Source organism: Nannobrachium achirus (assembly GCF_963921795.1).
Source record: "Nannobrachium achirus genome assembly, chromosome: 22".
NCBI lineage: Eukaryota > Metazoa > Chordata > Actinopteri > Myctophiformes > Myctophidae > Nannobrachium > Nannobrachium achirus.
In genome coordinates this window covers 1,708,381-1,735,294 of record NC_137829.1, presented here as the reverse complement: position 1 = coordinate 1,735,294, position 26,914 = coordinate 1,708,381, and the positions used below count along the sequence as shown (strand labels likewise).

The window sequence follows — 26,914 nt, the reverse complement described above, 5'->3', positions numbered from 1 at the left end:
GGCCGAGGAAGAAATGCCACTTCAAACTTTTCAAATCAGCCTCATGGTGGCGCTATAACAGGCCGCCTGGCCTGGTGGAGACCTGTGCTCGGAAGAGCACTGCTTCTAGTTTTAAGAAGTACATTTTATTTGTTTCCCCTGTAGCCAAGGTAAGGCAGCTGCCATACCTAGCCATACCCAATTGACGCCACTGGCGTGATGAAGGTGGCGAGAGGCTTACCGCACTGGAACTCGTCTGCTCCATCCTCGCAGTCCTTCTGGCCGTCACACAGCCACACGCTGGAGATGCAGTTCCCGCTGGGACAGGCAAAGTGTCCCTCCTCGCACTTCTGCCCGTGCGAAACTGGGACGGACAAACAAAAGAGACCAGTGAGTACAAGTCGCTGCCGCCGTCTCGGGGTATTAGCCATGATTGAGGTCATTATCTTTGCCTAAGCTCTCTTTCCAAATCTCTAAACTCAGCCATCCTTAATTGCCTTCGCGGAACGAAATCTCAAGAGGATTATAACAAGTATTTTTCTTTTTTTTCTCTCCCCTCGATGTGTCTTTCTACGCATTATGGTACTGTTGCTCAACCGCTTGGTGGATCATGAGAACATGTTCATGAGAACACATTTTATTATATATTCTACTTTTGTCGAAATGTACCAAATACATAAAATATTCCATGAAATGTAATTGTCTATGAATTTTATTCATTGAATAGTCTATGAAATCTTAAGATTTTTTTTTTAAATAAAAGGCATAGGCCTATAATGTGCAGGGGGGAGGGCTTGGTATTGTCGACTGTGGAAGGAAGGGAGGAAGGAAGGAAGGGGCTGTGGAAGTGTGGGTTACAGAGTAGTCAGTGTTTGGGGGGAGAGGGGAGACTCATCCTGGTTATAGTAGTCAGTGTTTGGGGGGAGAGGAGAGACTCATCCTGGTTATAGTAGTCAGTGTTTGGGGGGAGAGGGGAGACTCATCCTGGTTATAGTAGTCAGTGTTTGGGGGGAGAGGAGAGGGGAGACTCACCCTGGTTATAGTAGTCAGTGTTTGGGGGAGAGGAGAGGGGAGACTCATCCTGGTTATAGTAGTCAGTGTTTGGGGGGAGAGGAGAGACTCATCCTGGTTATAGTAGTCAGCGTTTGGGGGGAGAGGAGAGGGGAGACTCATCCTGGTTATAGTAGTCAGTGTTTGGGGGGAGAGGAGAGGGGAGACTCATCCTGGTTATAGTAGTCAGTGTTTGGGGGGAGAGGGGAGACTCATCCTGGTTATAGTAGTCAGTGTTTGGGGGGAGAGGAGAGGGGAGACTCATCCTGGTTATAGTAGTCAGTGTTTGGGGGGAGAGGAGAGACTCATCCTGGTTATAGTAGTCAGTGTTTGGGGGGAGAGGAGAGGGGAGACTCACCCTGGTTATAGTAGTCAGTGTTTGGGGGGAGAGGAGAGGGGAGACTCACCCTGGTTATAGTAGTCAGTGTTTGGGGGGCGAGGAGAGACTCATCCTGGTTATAGTAGTCAGTGTTTGGGGGAGAGGAGAAGGGAGACTCACCCTGGCAGTTGGTCTCGTCAGCGTAGTCTCCACAGTCGTTGGCCCCGTCACAGATCCAGGAGGGGTGGATGCACAGCGAGGTGGAGTTGCAGCTGATGAAGCCCTTCTCTTTCACCCCCAGCTTGTAGAAGTGCGAGCAGTCGGTGTGGTCTGAATACACAAACACACAAGCGGCCCCCCTTCCCCTGATCACATCACACTACAAGGGGATGGGGACTATGTCTGCTGTGAATAAATAAGTCGGATCTAAGCCACTAGATCCATTTGATCCTGCCAAGGGCAGGGCCACGGGTTTCATTTATCTAGTAAAAACAAAGCGGAACACAAAAGAGGCGACACAGACAAAAGGAGGCTTACTGCAGTTCTTTTCGTCGGAGGCGTCGGCGCAGTCGATGACCTGGTTGCACCAGGCTGAGCTGGAGACACAGCTCCCGTCCTGGCAGGCTGACTCTGATGAGCCGCACGTGATGTCTGGGGAGAGCCCAACAGAATAAACACTTCAGAAAACACACAGACGGGGGGTGCTCAGCAGAATCACTGAGCATTGAATGAACGCTCTTAACGGGGGGCTGTCAGGTATAAAGCGTGCATCGCTCGAGTGTCTTATTGCGTCTCTCTGACCGTGAAGGAAAGGAGGATTCAGAGCAAACGAGGAATTGCGATGCAGCACATGTTGCGCGCTTTGCACTGAATAGACCTCTGTTGCTGAAGGCTTGAACGAATGAATGGGACGAAAATCACCAACCCTGCTCTGATTAAACCCACAAAGCAGTGACAGAAATGTGGCTGTTGTGGATGTGTCACTGGAACCACTTGAACCCCAGCATCCATATTCTGGGGGCATTCGGCACATTTTTGAGTTTTGGTGACGGAAAATGAATCTGTCAAAGTACAGTTGAACCTCACGTCTGGTTATCTTTGATTGATTGACATTGAATCAATTCACCGCCGCACGGAGCGTCAGAGGAAAGATTGATTGATTGATTGATTGATTGATTGATTGATTGATTGATTGATTGAATCAATTAGAGATTGGCAAACAAAAACTTGGTTGACAGTCAGAGGGTGAGTTATTATAGTTCTTCATCAAAAACAGCAAATCTACAACAAGCTCAAGATCCGCAATTCTCTGTGAAACACCCCCCCACCCCCCCGAATAGGGGGCGCTACTGTTGGGTTCAAGTGGTTAAACGTTGCATGCTGGGCCATGAGCGCAGAGCAGCAATAAGAGCATCTTCCTCCAGTATAATGTCAGTCTGCCTCGCCTCCCGTCCTTCCTGAAAAGCCCTGCACTCCTTCTTGGAGAGTCCACATTAATTATGAAAGCCCCCCCGCTGCCTCCATGCGCTCTGTGCATGAGCAGACCAGCACCGCCCGAAGGCCAGAGAGGCACCGGTGCAGCCGAGTGGAAAATCATAGAGATAGAAACATTCAAAACGCCAACAAATAGCGTTTTCCGACCGAATGCAGCTTAGTGACAATTCGACAATACCAGATGCAATTTGCGAGGCCGATGCCACCACCCTCAAGGTCAGACCGATATCCTTTTGAGTAATTTTCACCCCCCAAACCACCATATTTTTATTTGAATGAAATACAATCACTGAATATACCTTTAAGTGAAGGTGGGGGCCGCCAGTTGCCCATGTGTGGTTAGATGCAGAGCAACCTGGATTCCCCCCCATATGGTGCTACTGGTGGTAGGGGAGGTGCTGCTGCTGGAGGGGGTGGCAGGGGGTCGTCTTTCAATTCCATCGCCGTCCGGCACAAACCTTGTATCTCCGTATTTCATCGTTTAATTTGTTTCTTTTTCTTTTGCATAAATGAATGTCCTACTTTGTTGCACGACAGTGTCGCGGGGAAAAGTAGCGATAAATATAGCTGTGCGATTGTACAGTGTAGGTCAGCTATTATTTCTTTATTTTTTCACCTTTTTTCACCTTTCACCTACTGTATAAGGACATTCCCCAGAACCTTTCATACAAGGTTTCTCCACTCCAGAGAGTGAGAGAGCGACCGTTTGCCATCCCCGAGGCTCATTAAACCAGCCGGGGGCTTAGCAGCGCAGCGTGTAGGCTAACGCGGTACATTAGCATATAGCTTTCTAGTGAGCTACTGGGGGACGGCGCGGCTGCCGCTCCGAGGCAGCGAGAAGAGGGGACCAAACGGCTCAGACTCACTGTTGCAGAGCGCCTCGTCAGAGTTGTCGCCACAGTCGTCGCTGCCGTCGCAGAAGCGGCTGTTGGCCACGCAGCGTTGGTTGTAGCACGGCCGGAAGCCCCGCCTGCAGCTTCTGTTGTCTGGAAGACGCGGGGAAACATAAATGTGTTGTTATTAGTATAACCTGCTTGTGTCCATGGCATTCAGGGGTGTCACAAGGGGGGGGGGGGGGGGGAGTGGGACTGAGTTACTAGGGCCCAAGGAGGAGGGGCCCAAGTAACTTTAGCTATTGAAAAATAGCAGATATACAAGCTCACAGCGCGGCACCGAGTGCCGCGCTGCGAGCTTGTAGATCTGCTATTTTTGAAAAGTCGTGAAAATGTGTGAACATTTTTGAATATATGTATATTTTAAGCAAACATTTTGTAACTCGTGTTTTGCTTCTTGGGGGTCCCTGGAACTAAATATTTTGAAATGGGGGTCTGTGGCCAAATACATGATCATTTTGGGGGTCCTTGACATGAAAAAGTTTGAGTACCAATGGAAACAGGTTTCTTGCACACATTTTCAAGATTTTTCAAAAATAGCAGATCTACAAGCTCGCAGCGCGGCACTCGGTGCCGCGCTGTGAGCTTGTATATCTGCTATTTTTCAATAGTTAACATTCATGGGGGGCCCACAGTGAATCCTTGTACCCAGGGCCCAGAATTTGGTGTTACGCCCCTGATGGCATTCCAGCTACTGCTTGACTTGACTTGTCTTTGTGCAGGAGCTGCAGGTAGCTAGACCAGGGTTTCTCAAAGTGGGGTGCCATGATACAAGTCCAGGGGTGCCGCCGGAATACTTTGATAATCATTTATGTGGAATTTATCAACATCACTTCAGTTTAACCACTTTTGATTGATTGAATATGTTATTAGAATCACAGAAATGTAAAACAGCGCGAGTACAGTCGCAACACCTCGTCTAAAAAAGATCACACCAAAAATGGTCTTGCGGTCTTGCTTCCATTGGGGGTCCTAGGTATTCAATTCATCAACATACACCGCATAAAGTAGCACCAAAAACATTCACTTCTTAGACCCTTATTAAATTAGCTATACTTGGTACGCTCTTTTTCAATCTTAAGCAAATCTCTTAGCCAAAAAAACAGCAAATCTACAATCTACACGGAACGTGTCTCAAACACGACACGTCATGAGCTTGCAGATCGGATATTTTTGGTGAACACACTGCAAAATGCAGTGGACTACAAGTAGTAAGTTGTCAAAAAAGGAAATACTTGAGAAAAGGAAAGTAACAGTGAGTGCACAAAGTGCAGCTTTAAACTTTGAGCTATATTTCTGTCCACGCCTTACCGCTTATCCCTAAACTTCTTTCCTTTTTTTTTTCTTTTTACTATCAAACATATAATTTTCCAAATGTCTGAGTGAGTGTCTGTCTGTCTGAGTGTCTGAGTGTCTGAGTGTCTGTCACAGCGTTTCTCCTCAGTGGCTGGAGCAATTGATCTGAAATCGCATCACCATTAGCATATGAACACACCTGACACAACTGTGAAGCCCGTTTGTCACTTTCACAAATCATATGCTGTATATTAGCATGTTTATGGTATCTATTCTGCATCTAGCATGAGGCATATCTATTCTGCATCTAGCATGAGGCAAAATGTTTAACCAGCTCTGTGTGTGTGTGTGTGTGTGTGTGTGTGTGTGTGTGTGTGTGTGTGTGTGTGTGTGTGTGTGTGTGTGTGTGTGTGTGTGTGTGTGTGTGTGTGTGTGTGGGGGGGGTTGTCTGGCCCTGTTACAGATGTTGTCCAAAAATCATGCAGATCGACACACAGTATCTCTATAGCCATTAAACGAAACGGGTATTTCTTACATTGATGCTCCTACATATTATCATGCAAGCACCAGTTAAAGTTACTTTCCATCCCTCATATACTGTGTGCACAGTGCACATCCCATAACCCACACACTGCACATCATTTCGGAGCTCATATCTTTGAACGGGTAAGGACTAGTTTTGAAAAACATTTTAAAATAGATAAAATAGATCTAACATTGAAACGCTGTGAGCTTGTAGATACGCTATTTGAAATATTTAAAAATGCAAAGGAAGGTTTGCCTAAAAATGCAATGGACTAATAAGTATTAAACCGATTTCGTGCCGCCGACATGAAAGGGTTAATTGTTCAGCGTGCCGGTCGCTTGCTCCGTCCGCGGCCAGTCTCTTATTTTGAAGGCCGGAAGTAGATCGAGCTCACAAGTCCTACTTGACGATGTTCAAGATTCACCCGGAAGTAGTTCTGGTCCGAAACGTAAACAATGATAGAAGATGGATGCCTTTATGCTTGTGCTATTTTAGAGAGAATCCAATGCCATCCTTGGCATCAAAAGTGTTTTTTGGAGAAAATGGACTGTAAAGATGAGAAAGACCGTTGGTTTCTATGGGATGGGATCACTATTGTGTGCACGTGGATGTGCGATGATGATGAATCGGCGACTTCAACCGTGCCAGCGTATACCAACGGATGGTAGGTAGCCAGGCCAGCTGTATATACAGTATATTTCGCGAGTCATCCCGCGATCGGCACTGTAAATACTTTTAATATTTCGCGAGTCATCGCGGGATCGGCACTATATGAGTTAAGTTATCAAAAACAGAAATACTTTAGTAGCCTAAAGTACTGTACATTACATTCAGTGAGGTAAAGTATTAAAGTACCGTACCGTACATTACATTCAGTAAGGTAAAGTATTTGAGTAAGTGTACTTGGGGTATTTAATTTACCACAGTATTGCATCTTCTCGTCCGACTTGTCCTTGCAGTGGGCCATGCCATCACAGGTCAGCTGGTAGTCGATGCACTCCCCGTTCCCACATTCAAACTCAGAGTGGATGTTGCAGGAGGAGTTTTCTGCTGCAAAAGAAGGGCACGGGTGTGAGGAAAATATGGCTTTGATATTTTTTTAATCGAAATCCTGAAACAAAACATGTGCATTTGAGATAGGTGGTCCTCAAGCCTCTACATGTCAAGGACCAGTGTTGATTTCGTCGACTAAAACTATGACGAAAAATGTTTGTCGACTGCGTTTTTTTCACTGACAAAAACTAAATAAAAACTAAGCTGTGATGACTAAAACTAAGACTAAATATATTGACAATTTCATCAACAAAATAAAAACTAGACTAAGGAGGGACTAGTTTAGGAGGGACTAGTGGAGACGAGAGTAATTTTATGTTTTGTTGTTTTCAGGTGTTGAATGCTGAAAATAGCCAATCTACAAGCTCACAACGTGTCGCGCTGCGACGCGTTGTGAGCTTGTAGATCGGCTATTTTCAGCACGCAACCAAGTGTAAAATTAGTCATTACGATGCAATCAAGGCCCGCCAAAATACATTTTAGTTGACTAAATCAACTGTAGATTCAGTCGCCTAAAAACATATGATATTTAGTCGACTAATTTTAAAACTAAAACTTTTCAGGTGACTAAATTAGGACTAAAATGAAATCACATTTTATTCAAAAGACTATGACTAAAACTAAATCAAAATGTGCTGTCGAAAACAACACTGTCAAGGACCCCCAAACTGATGATTAAGAAAGTACATTTAGTCTCGGTCAATATTTCATACATCTAGTATTTTGGGTGGAGAACTAAATATTTTCCAATGTTTTTAGCTGTGCCGGTTTTTACTATGAATACATTTACTTTTAATGATATGCATTTTCTGACCTTTTCTGTTCTGTCTAAAACGAATAAAAAATGATCTCACTCCTGCCAAATACCACATATTAAAATAAAAAGAACATTAGAATAAAAAGTTAACCGAAAATGAGCCTTAAAACCCCAACTAGCAAACCCACTTTGAAAACCAATTAAAACCCAAACCAAAATTGAAAGCAAAGTCAAAACCAAATTAAAAAGAAAGAAAAGCAACAACCAATAATAACCTTTGCTTCTATAAGAAGATGAGATCAAAAAATATAAAAATGAAAAAGAAATCACTCAATGCTGTCATGATTTTCAAACAGTTTGTAGAAGTAATTAAACTCCCAAGTCCAAGTCTTTACCACGGACACATTTATCTGTGTAACAGGGGTGGGCAACTTTGATGATGGTGAGGGCCACTATATTTCCACCTTCCCTCCAGAGGGCCACATTTGTCATTCTAGTATTGCATACAATAGAAGCAAAAATAGCAGATCTACAAGCTCAAAACGCATCACGCTGCGATGCGTTTTGAGCTTGTAGATCGGCTATTTTTGCTTCTTTTGAATTGGAATCCTGAATAATTTTTTGTTATTTCTTAATTGGAATCCTGAAATGTAACATTTTGATTTAATTTAAACGCATTTAGTTATATACTCAAATACAAATACATTGGACATAAAAAAAAAATACATTTTAATACTACTATACTAGTCATTAAGCTACTAATATAGACTGACGGAATTAAAGCAGGTCATGTTTGGAATTGTAACAGCTGAAATCAATAATATATCAGTATTCCGGTATTAACCTGCGGGCCGCATTAAGTGAAGGTGGGGGCCGCATGTATGGTGTAAGGACTAGGAATGGGACAATATGAAAATGCCATGTCACGATTATTGTGACCAAAGAAATTGTGATTTACGATATTATAGCGATAATCAAAATATCCCCAACATCCATTGTCCCGGGGCGGACCATTTGCCAAAAAATAGTTGCGACTCGTGAGCTTGTAGATCGGCTATTTTTTGGCAAATGTAGAGAGTTGGTAGAGAGTGAAAACAAGACTGTATCAAGTACGTTATTTTCAGGTCTGTTTGACCAAGGTTTAAATGGTACTGGATATGCACGACGGAGGAGGATAATTTCACTCTAGTACGGACATATTGTCCATGACTTACACACGCAGCGGTTGTCGTCCAGCAGAACTCTCTCCCCGCGGCAGGCACAGCTGACCCGTCCTTCCGCCGTCAGGAGACAGAGGTCACCGCAGCCTCCGTTCATGTGGCGACACGGAGACAGCTCGCCTGAGACGGAGACACACAAAAGAAAATAAACTAAACCTTTGGAAAATGCTTCAACGGTGGTCGGAAGTTATTACAATTTACAATTTAAATTTGATTTGGCAGACACTCTCAATCCAGAGCAACTTACACTAAGCAAGGTAATACATCAATACATCAAAATCAATACATCAAATGCATGGAAATAGTAATCTAAGAAAAAAACTTTGTTAGACCAAGCACCTATTCAGTAAAAAAAAACTTTATAAAAACAAAAAGACATACAAAAAAAGCTATCTAAATTACATGCATGGTCGTTGACAGTAGGCAAATGCTATCGTAAAGTGCTATGGGCCAAAGTGGAGTCTGAAAAGGTGAGTCTTCAGACCACGGTGGAAGCTAGGGAGTGGAGTGCAACAGGGAGTTTATTCCACAGTTTGGGACCCATTCCGTGCTCCTACACACAAAGCCAGACGTAGGCCTACATATACATACAGTATGCAGATGTGCCAACTTCACACGTCCTGCCATTGGCAAGACAGTAGATTTCCAGTAGATTGGCAGAACATTGAGCTTGCAGATCAGCTAGTTTTGCTATTTGTATGACCTTCTCTGACTTCGAAGTTTAAATCTACCTATGAAGGTGGACTCTGTATTTCAACGGGAATGGAGTGGTTTCTTACCATTTCGCGTGTTTGGCTCAAAATTGTTTGTGAGAATACAGTTGAGTAAATTTACTGTACTTAGTTACTTTACGCCACACATGACATTGTGAAAGTTTCAAGCACCAAAGTACGAGTGTGATTGTAGGAGGATTGAAAGTGGAGGGCCAGGCGATGGGTACGGGTGGCCCACCCACCCGTTGGTGCCGTGCATCCATTAACCACTCTAAAAACCAGCTCATTATCAACTGACAACTTTCGAAAGATTTTCAAAAGTTTTCGGCAATGGTGAACATCACAGATCTGCGAGAAAACTTCCTCCATTTCTGTTGTAGTCATCCTACATTGAAGTACTTTAAGCCCCCTGTACTTCACTGCAGGTTATCCACTTAATAAGTGGATAAGTATCTACAATTATGGCTAAAAGCAGGTGTCTTTCGATTCTCAGCTGCACAATCCCACTCTAAAGAGGACCTTGTTTCTTTTTTTACTCTATTCCCATTGAAATGCATTGGCAGAACCCGCCCTCATAGGTAGAATAAAAGTGCGGTGTGACTGTGCCCTAACAGAGTGTGCCCACATTGCAGTATTGATACTTTTGCCTAAGTAAAGAATGTGGGTGCTTTTTCCACCACTGTTTATTCATGAGATAGGATAAACTACTTTTTGTGTCTTGAATATCTGAAGGGTGACGTTTGTCTTATAAAACATTGTGCCATCATTGAAGACATTAAGGCCGCATAACAGCACAGTTTTGAAGGGAGTGGAAGTAAACCATTTTTTGGACAAACAAAAAAGTTATTTGTTTGAAAGTCAAAGCTCAATTTTCTGATAGTAATCATTGCTGTAGAGGAGCAGACTGTTTGTTCAATAGCACTAGGCTTCTTCCCCGTCTCCCCAGCTCTTTAGTGAAGAGAACAAAATACATTTACAGGTGGGTCACACCACACGTTGTATCCATCAGGAGATTGAATAAAATTAATCAGCTTCAATGTGATAATGTTCCAATTACAATGTTGTCTCCTCTTTTTTTCCTTCATCACATCCAGTGTCACTTGTTTATTATCCTGTGTCCTGTAGTTCTCTCTCCTTATCTCGTCGCATGTCCACACACACACACACACACACACACACACACACACACACACACACACACATATATACACACACTCATAGGCGATTTTAAGGGGTGTCCTAGGGTGCACGTGCAACCCCTGGCCGCCAGGCGGCCATTTTGATTTTCTTTTTTTTTGTAATGTAACTTTACATCCACTCAGACCGAATACAACAACACCCCCTAGTGGTAGTGATAGAGGCTGGCAGCTCCAGGCAGCCCCCCCCCTCCCCTCCTGATGTGATGTCATATCCACGCGCCAGTATTGAAATTGAAAACAACATCTGTTAAAAATAAAGCATGGAGTTCGAGCTCTTCACTACTATGGACGTGACTACCGGTAGATATTATAATATAGCTGCTTGCCCTGAAACATCACATGGAGAGGATCATTTTGTACCTGACTTTCCTCTACAAAACACAGACCTCAGGCTCTATCAGCCAGGACTCTTGTCTCACTGTGCGTGACTGAACCATTTCCTCCTGACCAGCCCAAGGTAAGACTAAGACAGTCAGATCATGCTTTTATAAACCCTATTATATTAAGCCCAAAATGGTTCTGCCGCCGTGTAGAACCGAACCGATTTTAACTTGAAAAAATGCATAATTTGCCCGCAAATAACTGATAACCGCAAGTAACTTATTTTTACATTTGGGTACAAAATTAACTGCAGAAATCCGCTAAAACAACATTACAAAACCGCTAATATCCGCAATTTTTTTCGCGCGCGCGCGAACGTCGTACACGCGCGCTGTGCGCGCGTGCATGAGGTAATAGAGGTCGTGCACCCCTTGCTGGAAGAGGCTAGAGTCGCCTATGCACACACTGTATGTGGACATGCTGGTGTGTCTTCAGGTGAGCTAACCAAAACGCCACAATGTTTACAGTGCAATGGTTATTCTCCTAGTGGAGACGCTGGTGGATCTTCAGTTTTTCTAACTGACTGAAACTCTTGGGACACTGGTCACAGACGAAAGGTCTTTCCAAGGTGTGGATATTCGTCTGGTGTATCTTTAAGTTACCTAACTGACTGAAACTCTTGGGACATTGGTCATAGACGAAAGGCTTTTCCGCAGTGTGGACAGGCTGGTTGGTGTCTCTTCAAATTAACCAGTTGACTGAAACTCCTGCCACACGGTTTACAGTGGAAGGCTGGTGTCTCTTCATGTTACGCAAATGACAAAAACTCTTGTCACACTGATTGCAGGTGCGTTTTCTCTTTCCTGCGTGAGCGAGCTGAGTTTTCTTCAGTTCTCCCGGCTGAGTTATAGCATTGGTCAACCGTCGATGCGGCTCATCTTTGTGCGTTTACGGAGGAATACCTCAGACTTGAGGGTGTATGGACACTCTGAACAGAAGGCCCCAAGTCTGCTGGTAAACGCGGGATCTCACTCCAGAGACAGCAGAGAGTGTTAAAACCACTCGAGATGGGTTAACCGGGAAGTGGCCGCAGGGTATCTGATAACTTAACACAGTGATGTCTGATACAGGAGTGTTTAATGTTTCACTACAGGTAGAATATACTTTTGTCCTTACTCTTTGTGAAGGGAGCTCTTGTTTGTTAGTGATTTATTAGTGAATGCATTTTCCCCATTGTTCCCCATAGTTTGTTTTCAAAATAGCTCTAGTGTTTGTTCCGTAACAGGGGTCTCCCTGTATCTCTGCGTCTTCAGTAAAAGACCACTGTGTCTGGTGTGAATGCACCTTTAGTCTTTTTTAGCTTATGAGCACTATACAGTAGTTTGGCACGTGTGATTATTTGCCATAAGGAGATAAATGAGCAGAGGCACAAGTGGCTCTCCTCCCAGCAGCAGAGTCAAGCCACTGGGACCCTGCTAAAGCCCACTTTCCCCATGCATGTCCTACTTGGAAGCACCGAGCCGTAACCGCCACCTCAGAGACCTCCTCGAGCCGACACACAGGGAGAACTTTTTATTTTATTAATTGCATCGCGAAACTTAAGCTTCTTCCGCAATGCTAAATAAGACCACCCTCATTTATCATTCCCACTATTTCTTCTCACGCATCAAAACGAGAAGCCAACCAGGGGCCATTTTTTTGCTGTGATCTAGTGTTGTTGTTGTTGCAGAGTATAAGAAGTTAAAAAAAAAAAAAAGAATAAAAAAAGAATTACGTTAACCAAACAATCTGGGGACAAAACTGCTACTTAAAAAGGCCTTCCAGAGCCTCGGAACAACACAGAACTGAAAAAAAAAAAAAAAAAAAAAACGCAAAGCAAACTCATACAAGTGGTGCAGATTACGGCAGATATAATGTATACACTTCCCTCTGGTATTCCTCTCTATTGATTACTGTTGGAAACCACCTAAGCATTTTCCAAAAATACACCACATTAATATGCTGTTGTACAACGTGCGCACATGCACCCGCGGTGTCCTGTGACACAAACGCAGTGGTGGAAAGTAAGTAAGTAAGTACTACTGTATGTACCTGTACTGAAGCTCTTCACACTCTACTGTAGCCCTGTAGCACTTGCTCTATAGCCTCGACGACCTTACAGCAGGCTTACAGCAAAGGCTCAAATGTAATTTAGATAGAATGTTACATATGTGCCGTTTCAAGCCTTCAGTATTTACTGCTATTTTCCTGAAAATGTCCTGCAAGTGAGTTTTCTTCAGTTCTCCCGGCTGAGTTATAGCCTTGGTCAACCGTCAATGCGCGTGAGGTCTGGGGCCTTCCTCAGCGTTTGGCTGCAGTGGGGATCTCCGTGGCTCATCTTTGTGCGTTTACGGAGGAATACCTCAGACTTGAGGGTGTATGGACACTCCAAATAAGTACAAGTAAGAACAAGAACAAAGGATTTTTTTTCACGGGTTTCTTCCCTGTTTTGGCTTTCAAATGTTTATGGAGAATATAGGAGCGTATTTTTTGCAGAAACCCACAAATGGTAAGAAACCACTCCATTCCCATTGAAAAGCAGAATCCACCATCATAGGTAGATTTAAACCTAGACGTCAGAGAAGGTCATAAAAACAGCGAAAATAGCTGATCTACAAGCTCAAGTTCAATCCACAGAAAATCTACTGTCTTGCCAATGCAGGATGTGTGAAGTTTTGAAATGGCAAATGGTATGTAGACTGATGCCAAGTCATTGTTGACCTCAATGACCTGACATCCTATAGTGTGTGTATAGTGCACAGAGAGTTTTTGTTATTCTACTGATGATAGATTCTTGGTTTACCTATGATTCCTGGATTACTATTTCTATGCATCTGATGTATTACCTTGTGCTGTTCTTGCTTATTGTAAATTACTCTGGATTAAGAGGGTCTGCTAAATGCCAAAGACATTGTAGTGGTAAATTGTTGTACTTGAGTATTACAAATACTTTTTCAATAGTTTTACATCCACTACTTCTGCAATTATTTGAACACTTGAAGTTATAGTTACTTTGTAGAACTGGATTAATATAACAAAACATATATTAACCACTTCAGCAGTAGGCCTATCGGATATGAGTAATCTTTGGGAGGTGAACTACTCCTTTAAGTAAAAAGAAAACTTTGGAGTTCACGCGGGGCCCGCAGTGAATCCTTATACCCAGGGCCCAGAATTCGGTGCGACACCCCTGCTCTCTCTACTCACAGTTGTTGGTGTCTCGCGCCACAGCAACGATCCCCATGGGCTGGTGCGGTATGTCTGCTCGCAGCACCTTGGTGTCTCCGCCCGTGTACTTGTTGGAGCGCAGCACGGCGCGCTGGGCCCAGTCCGACCAGAAGATGAAGTCCCCGTAGATGGCCAGCCCGAAAAAGGTCCCGGGTCCCGATTTGACGATGACCTACACAAAATCAAACGGCAGAGCAGAGTGTTGTACTGTTATAGGGCTGTGTTGTTGGTGGTGGTGTTGTTGTAGTACTGTCTGGAGCCCAGGCATGTATTACTGCATTGGTTCTCAACCTGGGGATCGTGGGACCCCAAGAGGGGTCCACACATGATTTTGGGGGGTCCCCAGATGACAATTTAAGGGCTTTTATTGCCTTTTAAAACTCTGTAATACCTAAAAAAAAGACCACTACTGCATCAAAAGTAATAACTATAACAAGTGGTGAAACTTGTTAAATTAAATTAAACTAAATAAAATAACCACCACAGTACAGTAAAAATCCCCTAGGAAAATATATTACATTCTCATAATGTTTGTACACTCTCTGAAAAGCTCTTACAGTATACAGTACATTAAATATGTACAGATATCAATTTACAATTTAGGCATTGAGCAGACGCTTGACTTAAAATAAGCAGGTAATACATCAATATAATAAGCAAGATAATAAGCAAGATAATGTTAGTACATTAACACCAATACAACAAATGCATATCAATCTAGAAAAACAATAACATATGTAGACAACGCATCTAATCAGTAATAACAACTCCAGTTGCGTTCACATGGATCTCCCAATACATTCTTGGCCTTGTCAATATAATGTTTGCACTTTGGTCACAGTGAGAGTTTCCCAGTGAGATTTACTAGGGAAAAGGGTGTGTGTTAATGTGTGCTTTACTTCCTCCACACAGCTGATTCAAATCACCTAGCAAATCACAATGCAGATTCAGGTGTCACAGGCTCACGGCAGCAACGCTTAATTTGGAATTGCACATGAGTTCTGGGCGGAGGCGTTTGATTATTGTCCACGACATTGCAAGCGGCGTGAAGGCCAGCGGACCTTGGTCCTGCTCTTCGCCCGCGAGTGGCCGCGAAGAGCGGGCCAGGGCCGCGCGGCCGGCGGAGCGCCGCGCGAGTTACGAAGCCGTGGTGAATGCAATCGTTATATTTATGCCCAGGCCATAAGGCCTGGGCAAACCCACGATAAACGCACCTCCGTGCGGTCCAAGCGACCAAAAAGGAGCGCTCCCTAGCGCCGGTTCAGCCAATCAAAAGCTTCCATGGGCGGGGTTTGCCCAGAACGCGTGTGCAATTCCAAATCATGTGGCAGCAACAGCAACCATGGAGAATGACAACAGCTAAGAGGAACAGGAAGTGATGCCCATCTTTCACGCAAGGGGTCATAGGACACAAGAAGGCTCAAAGAAGGAGAAGACACCCACCCGGAAGTTGACACACCACGGTCCATGCGCCATGACACTTTTGGGTGGCGGAAGTGGCACCGCTAATGTTATTCACCGAACCTCCGGTGCCACTTCCGCCACCCAAAGTGTCATGGCGGATGGCCATGGAGCCTAAAATGACGTCGGTGTCTAGTTTTTATTTGTTGAAGAAATTGTCAGTACATTTAGTAGTCTTAGCTTTAGTCATCCTAGGTTAGCTTTTATTTCGATTTTGTCAGCGAAAAAATGGTAGTGGACAAACATTTTCTGTCATAGTTTTAGTCAACGAAACCAACACTGGTCCACAAAGCCATCAGAGACTGAGAGAGGGAGAGAGAGACAGAGTGACAGAGAGAGAGAGAGAGAGACAGAGTGACAGAGAGAGAGAGAGAGAGACAGAGAGACAGAGTGATAGAGACAGAGAGACAGAGAGACAGAGAGAGAGAGAGAGAGAGAGTGACAGAGAGAGAGAGAGAGAGACAGAGAGACAGAGTGATAGAGACAGAGAGACAGAGAGACAGAGAGAGAGAGAGAGAGAGAGAGAGAGAGAGAGAGACAGCTAGAGAGAGGAGGGTTAAAGCTGACAGCAGCCATCAGCGAAGCCAGCAGCGCTGCTGCGACAGGAATAATAAACGTCTGAGCATAATAATGTTTCAAGTCATTAATCACCACATCACCCCCGCCGCCCCCACACCACTGCTTAACCCAGATGTTGGGGGAGTAAATGACAGTGTCATTGGCAGGGAGGCAGGAATCCATCAGACGGCTCCTTTAGGGACCTTTCTTTCTCTCTCTCCTCAATAAGATCGGGGGGCATCGGGCCTTCCGGCGGCTCCCGCGCTCACAGCCATTAAGGGGGACACGCTTGTAAAGCAGGATGGCATTAGCCTGGTGCCACACCGGGATTAATAGGACAGGTGTTGATTAAAGGAACCCAGCATGGGAGAGCAACAACTAGCCGTCAGGATGTGGAGAGCGAGAGAGGGGGGGGGGGGGGGGGGGGGGGGAGAAGGGAGGAGGGTAGATAGATAGAGAGGGAGGGAGGGAGAGACGGACGATGGAATGAAGGGAAGAGAGGAAGAATGCCAGATGGGTCAGGTTGGAACATATTGATAGGAAATTAGTTTCGGGAGACATTAGGCGTAATTCCCGGGAAAAGAAAAGACACGTGGTTGGCAAAAACGTGTGACTGAGTGACCACGTAAGCTTAAAAAACGAGGTGTCGAAATGGCTGATTTTACACTCGGCCGCGTGCTGAAAATAGCCGATTGGCTATTTTCAGAGCACAACATGCAACCAAACACAAAGTGACTTGTCTTCTAGTTCTACTGGATCTCTTCTAGTCCCTCCCTAACATCCTGGAGCTTTCAGAGGAGGTCCTCCTCTCCTCTCCATGAGGAGGGCCTCTGCACCGAGGGGAAAGTTTCATAAGCTGGAAATTAAGCCGCTTCCGGGTTCTCGTTGAAGCTGCTGTTCCAATTAACTAATTTACTGCCTATGGCAAGTATGGCGAGTTATATAAATGCGTCCGTTCCGCCTATGACGAGTATGACAAGCTGTCAGCTGTAACCGCTGTAAAACAATTAAAGTATGATCGCCAATCCGCCATAATTCTTTCTCTATGGAGAGGCACTATTCACAAAAAATGGATCCGGATGTTCCTAGGCCGGAAACGGGGGGCGGGACAACAACCCCCTGTATCCTGTCTCCAAGCGCATTCACTTCAACGTTACGCAACAACCATGTGGCAAGCAGACGCTTTCGCTATGGATAATGGAGGACTGTTGTTTTTTGTTGCTTACCATGGCTGTATACCTGAGCGAACGCGATCCGTGAAACCATCGCGCACGATGTGCGGGCACGTTAAAGGTAGGCAAAATCCCGGCGGTGTGGAACATTAGAAGGGTTTCAAAATCGCAGTCAATGAGTTAAAGGCCCATTTTACCTTCTACCGTTACCAAAACACCTTCAGCTCAATGTAAGTCTATGAGGGTTTGGCAAACTTTACCCTTGATTTTCTTATCTTAGTAAACCTTTTCATCAACACTTTATGTTTTCAGTCGCTAGTTTAAAGTCTGTATGTAGCAGCTACGGTGTCATCATCACACGGTGGTGACAGGGAACCAGGGTGACAGGTTGTCCCCACTCTGGCGGTGACACCTCACCCCCCCCCCCCCCCCCCCCCAACTCATCTTGACGAGAGATGAGATGGCGGCAGAGTGTCTGAGTCCTCCACTCCCGCTCGCTCCCGCTCTGAGCTCTGAGCTCCGAGGTCCACAGATCCGTGTCATTAACCCAGTCAGAACAGCTCCGTAGAGAGAGAGCGAGAGGAGGCCAACAGCAGCATGTTGAGGGAACATGTCAACATGTTTAAGCAGTTGCAAAAAAAGAGTTGACCTTTTTAAACCGCGGCGGCGAGACGGGAATAATTAATTGAGAGCCGCATAAGGATACCTGCCTGCCTGCCTGTGGTGCAAGGTAACTAAGTACATTTACTTAAGTACTGTACTTAAGTACCATTTTGAGGTATTTGTACTTTACTTGAGTATTGCTAATTTCCAGTACTTTTACTTCTACTCCACTAAATCTCAGAAGCAGATATTGTACTTTGATTCCTCTACATTTATTTGACAACTTTAGTTACTAGTTACTTTGTAGGCTTTGATTATTATTCAAAAACATACATTCCTCTCTTCGGCCCTATATACATTTTGGCCATTTGAAAATAGCCGATCAACAAGCTCAGAATGCTTCATGATGCGTGCATTGTGAGCTTGTAGATCGGCTATTTTCAAAATATTTCTATACATTTGAAAACGTTTGAAATGGGATATTCTGCATAATGAGTACTTTCTACTTTTGGTACATTTTGATACCAATACTTTTTGTACTTACTCAAGTGCATTTAGAATTCAGGACATTTACTTGTAACTACTTTGCAGTACATTGCAGTATTGATACTTTTACTTAAGTAAAAAGTACTTTTCCAGCACTGCTGCTTGCCTCGCTCACGACCGGTCTACGTTATTCTAGTCGACGGTGATGTGCGATCTGGGGCTAATGATTGACATGTCACATGGGATTGATCTGGGGCTAATGATTGACATGTCACATGGGATTGATCTGGGGCTAATGTTTGATATGTCACATGATCTGGGGCTAATGATTGACATGTCACATGGGATTGATCTGGGGCTAATGTTTGATATGTCACATGATCTGGGGCTAATGATTGACATGTCACATGGGATTGATCTGGGGCTAATGTTTGATATGTCACATGGGATTGATCTGGGGCTAATGTTTGACATGTCACATGGGATTGATCTGGGGCTAATGTTTGATATGTCACATGATCTGGGGCTAATGTTTGACATGTCACATGGGATTGATCTGGGGCTAATGTTTGACATGTCACATGGGATTGATCTGGGGCTAATGTTTGACATGTCACATGGGATCTGGGGCTAATGATTGACATGTCACATGGGATTGATCTGGGGCTAATGTTTGATATGTCACATGATCTGGGGCTAATGATTGACATGTCACATGGGATTGATCTGGGGCTAATGTTTGATATGTCACATGGGATTGATCTGGGGCTAATGTTTGACATGTCACATGGGATTGATCTGGGGCTAATGTTTGATATGTCACATGATCTGGGGCTAATGTTTGACATGTCACATGGGATTGATCTGGGGCTAATGTTTGACATGTCACATGGGATTGATCTGGGGCTAATGTTTGATATGTCACATGGGATTGATCTGGGGCTAATGTTTGACATGTCACATGGGATTGATCTGGGGCTAATGTTTGATATGTCACATGATCTGGGGCTAATGTTTGATATGTCACATGATCTGGGGCTAATGTTTGATATGTCACATGATCTGGGGCTAATGTTTGACATGTCACATGGGATTGATCTGGGGCTAATGTTTGATATGTCACATGGGATTGATCTGGGGCTAATGTTTGACATGTCACATGGGATTGATCTGGGGCTTATGTTTGATATGTCACATGATCTGGGGCTAATGTTTGATATGTCACATGATCTGGGGCTAATGTTTGATATGTCACATGATCTGGGGCTAATGTTTGATATGTCACATGATCTGGGGCTAATGTTTGATATGTCACATGATCTGGGGCTAATGTTTGATATGTCACATGATCTGGGGCTAATGTTTGATATGTCACATGATCTGGGGCTAATGTTTGATATGTCACATGATCTGGGGCTAATGTTTGATATGTCACATGATCTGGGGCTAATGTTTGACATGTCACATGGGATTGATCTGGGGCTAATGTTTGACATGTCACATGGGATTGATCTGGGGCTAATGTTTGACATGTCACATGGGATTGATCTGGGGCTAATGTTTGACATGTCACATGGGATTGATCTGGGGCTAATGTTTGACATGTCACATGGGATTGATCTGGGGCTAATGTTTGACATGTCACATGGGATTGATCTGGGGCTAATGTTTGACATGTCACATGGGATTGATCTGGGGCTAATGTTTGATATGTCACATGGGATTGATCTGGGGCTAATGTTTGATATGTCACATGGGATCTGGGGCTAATGTTTGACATGTCACATGGGATCTGGGGCTAATGTTTGACATGTCACATGGGATTGATCTGGGGCTAATGTTTGATATGTCACATGGGATTGATCTGGGGCTAATGTTTGATATGTCACATGGGATCTGGGGCTAATGTTTGACATGTCACATGGGATCTGGGGCTAATGTTTGACATGTCACATGGGATCTGGGGCTAATGTTTGACATGTCACATGGGATCTGGGGCTAATGTTTGACATGTCACATGGGATCTGGGGCTAATGTTTGACATGTCACATGGGATCTGGGGCTAATGTTTGACATGTCACATGGGATCTGGGGCTAATGTTTGACATGTCACATGGGATCTGGGGCTAATGTTTGACATGTCACATGGGATCTGGGGCTAATGTTTGACATGTCACATGGGATCTGGGGCTAATGTTTGACATGTCACATGGGATCTGGGGCTAATGTTTGACATGTCACATGGGATTGATCTGGGGCTAATGTTTGACATGTCACATGATCTGGGGCTAATGTTTGACATGTCACATGGGATTGATCTGGGGCTAATGTTTGACATGTCACATGGGATCTGGGGCTAATGTTTGACATGTCACATGGGATCTGGGGCTAATGTTTGACATGTCACATGGGATTGATCTGGGGCTAATGTTTGACATGTCACATGATCTGGGGCTAATGTTTGACATGTCACATGATCTGGGGCTAATGTTTGACATGTCACATGATCTGGGGCTAATGTTTGACATGTCACATGGGATTGATCTGGGGCTAATGTTTGACATGTCACATGGGATCTGGGGCTAATGTTTGACATGTCACATGGGATCTGGGGCTAATGTTTGACATGTCACATGGGATTGATCTGGGGCTAATGTTTGACATGTCACATGATCTGGGGCTAATGTTTGACATGTCACATGGGATTTATCTGGGGCTAATGTTTGACATGTCACATGGGATTGATCTGGGGCTAATGTTTGACATGTCACATGGGATCTGGGGCTAATGTTTGACATGTCACATGGGATCTGGGGCTAATGTTTGACATGTCACATGATCTGGGGCTAATGTTTGACATGTCACATGGGATTGATCTGGGGCTAATGTTTGACATGTCACATGGGATCTGGGGCTAATGTTTGACATGTCACATGGGATCTGGGGCTAATGTTTGACATGTCACATGGGATCTGGGGCTAATGTTTGACATGTCACATGGGATCTGGGGCTAATGTTTGACATGTCACATGGGATCTGGGGCTAATGTTTGACATGTCACATGGGATCTGGGGCTAATGTTTGACATGTCACATGGGATCTGGGGCTAATGTTTGACATGTCACATGGGATCTGGGGCTAATGTTTGACATGTCACATGGGATTGATCTGGGGCTAATGTTTGACATGTCACATGATCTGGGGCTAATGTTTGACATGTCACATGGGATTGATCTGGGGCTAATGTTTGACATGTCACATGGGATCTGGGGCTAATGTTTGACATGTCACATGGGATTGATCTGGGGCTAATGTTTGACATGTCACATGGGATTGATCTGGGGCTAATGTTTGACATGTCACATGGGATTGATCTGGGGCTAATGTTTGACATGTCACATGGGATCTGGGGCTAATGTTTGACATGTCACATGGGATCTGGGGCTAATGTTTGACATGTCACATGATCTGGGGCTAATGTTTGACATGTCACATGGGATTGATCTGGGGCTAATGTTTGACATGTCACATGGGATTGATCTGGGGCTAATGTTTGACATGTCACATGGGATTGATCTGGGGCTAATGTTTGACATGTCACATGGGATCTGGGGCTAATGTTTGACATGTCACATGGGATCTGGGGCTAATGTTTGACATGTCACATGGGATCTGGGGCTAATGTTTGACATGTCACATGATCTGGGGCTAATGTTTGACATGTCACATGGGATTGATCTGGGGCTAATGTTTGACATGTCACATGGGATTGATCTGGGGCTAATGTTTGACATGTCACATGATCTGGGGCTAATGTTTGACATGTCACATGATCTGGGGCTAATGTTTGACATGTCACATGGGATTGATCTGGGGCTAATGTTTGACATGTCACATGGGATTGATCTGGGGCTAATGTTTGACATGTCACATGGGATCTGGGGCTAATGTTTGACATGTCACATGGGATCTGGGGCTAATGTTTGACATGTCACATGGGATCTGGGGCTAATGTTTGACATGTCACATGATCTGGGGCTAATGTTTGACATGTCACATGGGATTGCGTCACTCACAGTCGTCAAGGGGAGAAGGGATCGACTGTTCCAGTTGACATTTGACGCGCTGTGGGTTAATAGTCTGCAATTGTGGAATGAAAATGGTGCTTATACGTTAAAGCATTTTGCATCATATGATGCATCAGTTGATGCAATATCGGATTGTGTTGATCGTGTCCCAAACAACAATAAAATAAGATCTGGTTGTCCCAGAGGTGAAATGGTCCTTTAAGCGACACGTTTTGAGCTTGTAGATCTCCTAATTTTGGTGTGTTTGAGTTTGAATCAGTTTTCTACATTGTAGATTTATTCCATGAAAATGACTACAATTCAAAAGACTATGACTAAAATGAAATCAAAATGTGCTGTCAATATCAACACTGCCATGTCGATGAGAGGGAAACCATGTGTGTCCAAAACAAACTATTACTTTACAGGAAATGGAACGGAGCAGTTGGTTCTCAATCTTCTTCCTGCCAAGGAAAAATCTCAAAACCACTTTCACTCGTTCAAACATAGCAAAAATAGCCGATCTACAAGCTAATTTACGGGGCTAAAACACATGTTGAAATATGGAGTAACAATTAAGGTCTTTACTTGACAGCAATGATATGCGTTGGTCTCTCTCACACACACACACACAAAAGGAAGGACTTTGCGTGCGTGCATCCCATCCCATCCTTGGGATGGATGCACCCCCCCGAGAACCTAAGCTCCGTTGCAGTTCAGTTGACAATCAGTTTCCTCTCTTTTAATTTTCACATTTTAATTGGTACTTTGACGGCTTGCGTCGGGCGCCTGCGGGGGTCTCCGACTGCCGCTGCAAAGCCCTTCATTAGCCGGGCTGTACAGTGGGGGGGGGGGGGGGGGGGGGCAGGTATGGGGGACCTGGGAGGGGGCTCCTCTGTGCCCCAGCGACCCCGCGGCGCTCCGCTCCGCTGCTAGGATGGGTAACTAATTGAGACGGGGCCAAGGTGGTGCGACACGCAGGTCGTGTCAAGCACAAATTGAAATCCACGGAATATATAGAAGGCCACCGAGTGATGTAATCCATTACATTGCATATATATATACGGTATATAGGGATACAGGAGGGATACTTATGCCTTTTGGATTTTCAGGATCAAATACATTATGCATGCAACCTCTCTGGGATGTAAGAGAAAAGAAGAGAACCTGCGCACTAGGGGTGTAACGATACATTTTAACAACGATACGATACGCATCACGATACATGGTTGACGATACGATACATGGACGATATTGGTTCATTCATGACGATACGATTCGATCCAATGATTTAAAATCGATATCGTAACTATTTGTCAAAGAAATGAAATATTATTAATAATAACCCTAACCCTAACCCAATTAAAATAACAATAAATAATAATAATATGTGTAAAACATGTAAAAGAATCTATTATTATGGAAGTAAACGCTGTGATTATCTAGCAAATACATCGACATTATATTTCAACACATATGGACAAATCCACCTTGACATGAATACAGAGATTACACACATTTATCGATAGACCAAGAGTAGCTATATGGAATGGAAAAGTAATTAAATCCCTCTTTTTAATTTTCCCTCTTAAAATTGCTAAATACAAGGCACAAATACTTAGTTTCCATACAATCAATTATTTGAATTGCAAAACGATTCGATACCGATTACCGCATTTTAAAGCGATACGACACGATACAAAGCCAAAACGGTACGATATTTTGCTTTTGCAAACAATATAGTAATAATAATAATTAAATCCGATTTTTGGATTCAGTTACTATATCGTTACACCCCTTTACTGCGCACGCAAGCGTGCGCCCACAGAGACACGCGCGCACACAAAGCTCCTGTACTTTAGCAGGGAAATGACTTCTATAATGAAGTAAACCAGGGGCTCTCTCAGTGATGAAATATGAGAAAGAAAGGAACACCAGAGGTTTTTCAAAGGCCATTCATGGCGTGGCAGCCGCGCTCCCTCCGCCAGCCCCAATGGAGACGACGGACGGACGGACGGAGCCAGGGGCGTCACACCAAATTCTGGGCCCTGGGTACAAGGATTCACTGCGGCCCCCCCCCCCATGAATGTTAACTATTGAAAAATAGCAGATATACAAGCTCGCAGCGCGGCACTCGGTGCCGCGCTGCGAGCTTGTATATCTGCTATTTTTTGAAAAATCGTGAAAATGTGTGCAAGAAACCTATGTCAAGGACCCCCAAGATGATATATGTATTCGGCCACGGAACCCCGATCTCAAAATATTTAGTTCCAGGGACCCCCCCCAGAAGCAAAATTTGAGTTAGAAATGTTCGCTTAAAAAATACATATATTCAAAGATTTTCACACATTTTCACAACTTTTCAAAAATAGCAGATCTACAAGCTCGCAGCGCGGCACTCGGTGCCGCGCTGTGAGCTTGTATATCTGCTATTTTTCGATAGATAAAGTTATTAGGGGCCCCTCCACCTTGGGCCCCGGTAACTCAGTCCCACTTTCCTACCCCTTGTGACGCCCCTGCGGAGGAGATTGCGTGGCAGAGACAGTAAGAAGATTGGTTCATCTCATCTCAGGACTGAAGGGGGTTCAGATCAATGTTCAGATCAATGTGACATTCCCTTCCAGAACGTCGTGTCCTTCTCGTCTGTCAAATGTCTTCAGCAGTGGAACGTCTCTATTATGGCTGTCAGACATAAAGCTTGACATTTTTTAGTGCCGTTCTTTAATTAAAAACAAAAAGAGACAGAGATCACTGACATTCGCATTGATTCCACTGAAGAACACTAGAAAATAACCCAAGTACCAGTTGGTCCCCCAATAACCCATAATTTGGGCAATTTTTTTTCTTTCAGATTGTCTTCAAAACCCCCCAAAAGACAAAAGATTTAAAAAAAAAAATCGTTTTAATTTTCCGATAGTGCCCATCTTTTAGTATGTTGTATAGCTCGTCGAGACAAACGTGTGGATGTGTGACACAGAGGCAAATATTATACTTTTATTTTGACCCACAAAAATAGGTTACTCATTTGACCCATAATCATTGTCATGGTACTCTGGATTCATATTTGACCCAGGCCCTACTCTATGAAGCCCATGTCTATACTGTAAAATGTACTAATGAATCATATTCGGCTTATAACACAGTGATTATAGTTATACGCACTCAGAGGTGCGATTGTGAGCATTATAGACATGGGATTCAAAGAAATTATTACCAGTTTTACAAACACACTTGGTGCCAAACACGAGTTTCCCGAGTTCTGTCTTTTTTTTTTTTTTTTTTTCACTCCCTAGTTCCTACTTTCTCCATGATCGTGATCGCAAAACGCATGTTTGACTCCCAGAACAACTCTATCTTTCAAATATGACAGCCATGTTTGTTTACTTTGAAGATAGCCTAGCTAGCTCTATCTCTTGAATGTGGATTTCTTTCTTTGAAAGCTGTGAATGGCACGCACACGTGTGGTGCACAATCCGTGCATTATCCATGCATGACCCGTGCACCATCGCGCAAGCTTGTTAAATCAAAGTAAGAGTAAAATAGTGCTATCAAATAATAATAATAATAATAACTAAGCCCTCTAGGCCCTCTCCACTTAGTGGCACTGGCCCACAGAGCAGAGAGACATCACATGATTGGCCCACTGGCTTGTCTATCATCTGAATACAGGCCTAGTGGCCCAATCACAGGCTACTGTGGCCCAGGAGTCCCACCCAAATTTTGAACAGCATACAAGCCCACAACGCGCCGCTGCCTCAATGCGGTGTGGGCTTGTAGATCTTCTACAGTATGTTCTGTTCGCGCCCGTTGTGGTGGGCCGATCTGGGCCAAGATGACAGGGCCGAATTTATGTCCCAGTCCGGCCCTGTGTATATTCTGTGTGTGTGTGTGTGTGTGTGTGTGTGTGTGTGTGTGTGTGTGTGTGTGTGTGTGTGTGTGTGTGTGTGTGTGTGTGTGTGTGCGCGCGTGCGTGCGTGCGTGCGTGCGTGCGTGCGTGTGTGTGTGTGCGTGTGTGCGTGTGTGTGTGTTATTAGTCTAGACTAAAGTTTCTATGAATCCATAAAGCACAGAGCTTACATCAATGAATGTTTTCTACATTTCAACTTTGCAAACTCATCATCACACCAGTGGGACTAACTTTTTTGTACCAAAGAAAAGGAACGAAACGAACGTAAATAATGCACAACAATGAATAGAGTCTAGACTAACTACACAGTTCTAACAGATTAGAGTGAAGGGTGCCTTATTCTGAATCACAACAAGTAGGGGTCATTTTTCAAGTTACTTGACAAAAACTACTAGACTCTCTGGGTTCCTTTTTGGGAGGTCTAAATTGACCCTTACAAGTATGTAACTCTGACAGTATACAAATGAAACCAAATGGGCCCTTACGGGTCCATTTGGTTTCATTTGTATACTGTCAGAGTTAAGTGGAGACCCTGACATTTTAAAGATTGAGAACTACTGATTTAGACCAATG

The 26,914-nt window shown here is 44.1% G+C and overlaps 1 protein-coding gene across 1 annotated transcript in view; it reads right to left on the bottom strand.

The window, feature by feature from the left end:
* The window catches only part of LOC308308144 (low-density lipoprotein receptor-related protein 1B-like), a gene marked incomplete at both ends in the record, with an annotated part of 592,679 nt that overhangs the window by 150,224 nt on the left and 415,541 nt on the right, over positions 1-26,914 (bottom strand). Inside the window, 7 exon segments of the mRNA XM_080753509.1 lie at positions 221-343; positions 1,529-1,678; positions 1,886-1,999; positions 3,709-3,828; positions 6,479-6,607; positions 8,582-8,707; positions 14,067-14,259. Of these exon segments, the coding sequence (XP_080609635.1) occupies positions 221-343; positions 1,529-1,678; positions 1,886-1,999; positions 3,709-3,828; positions 6,479-6,607; positions 8,582-8,707; positions 14,067-14,259 (955 nt within the window).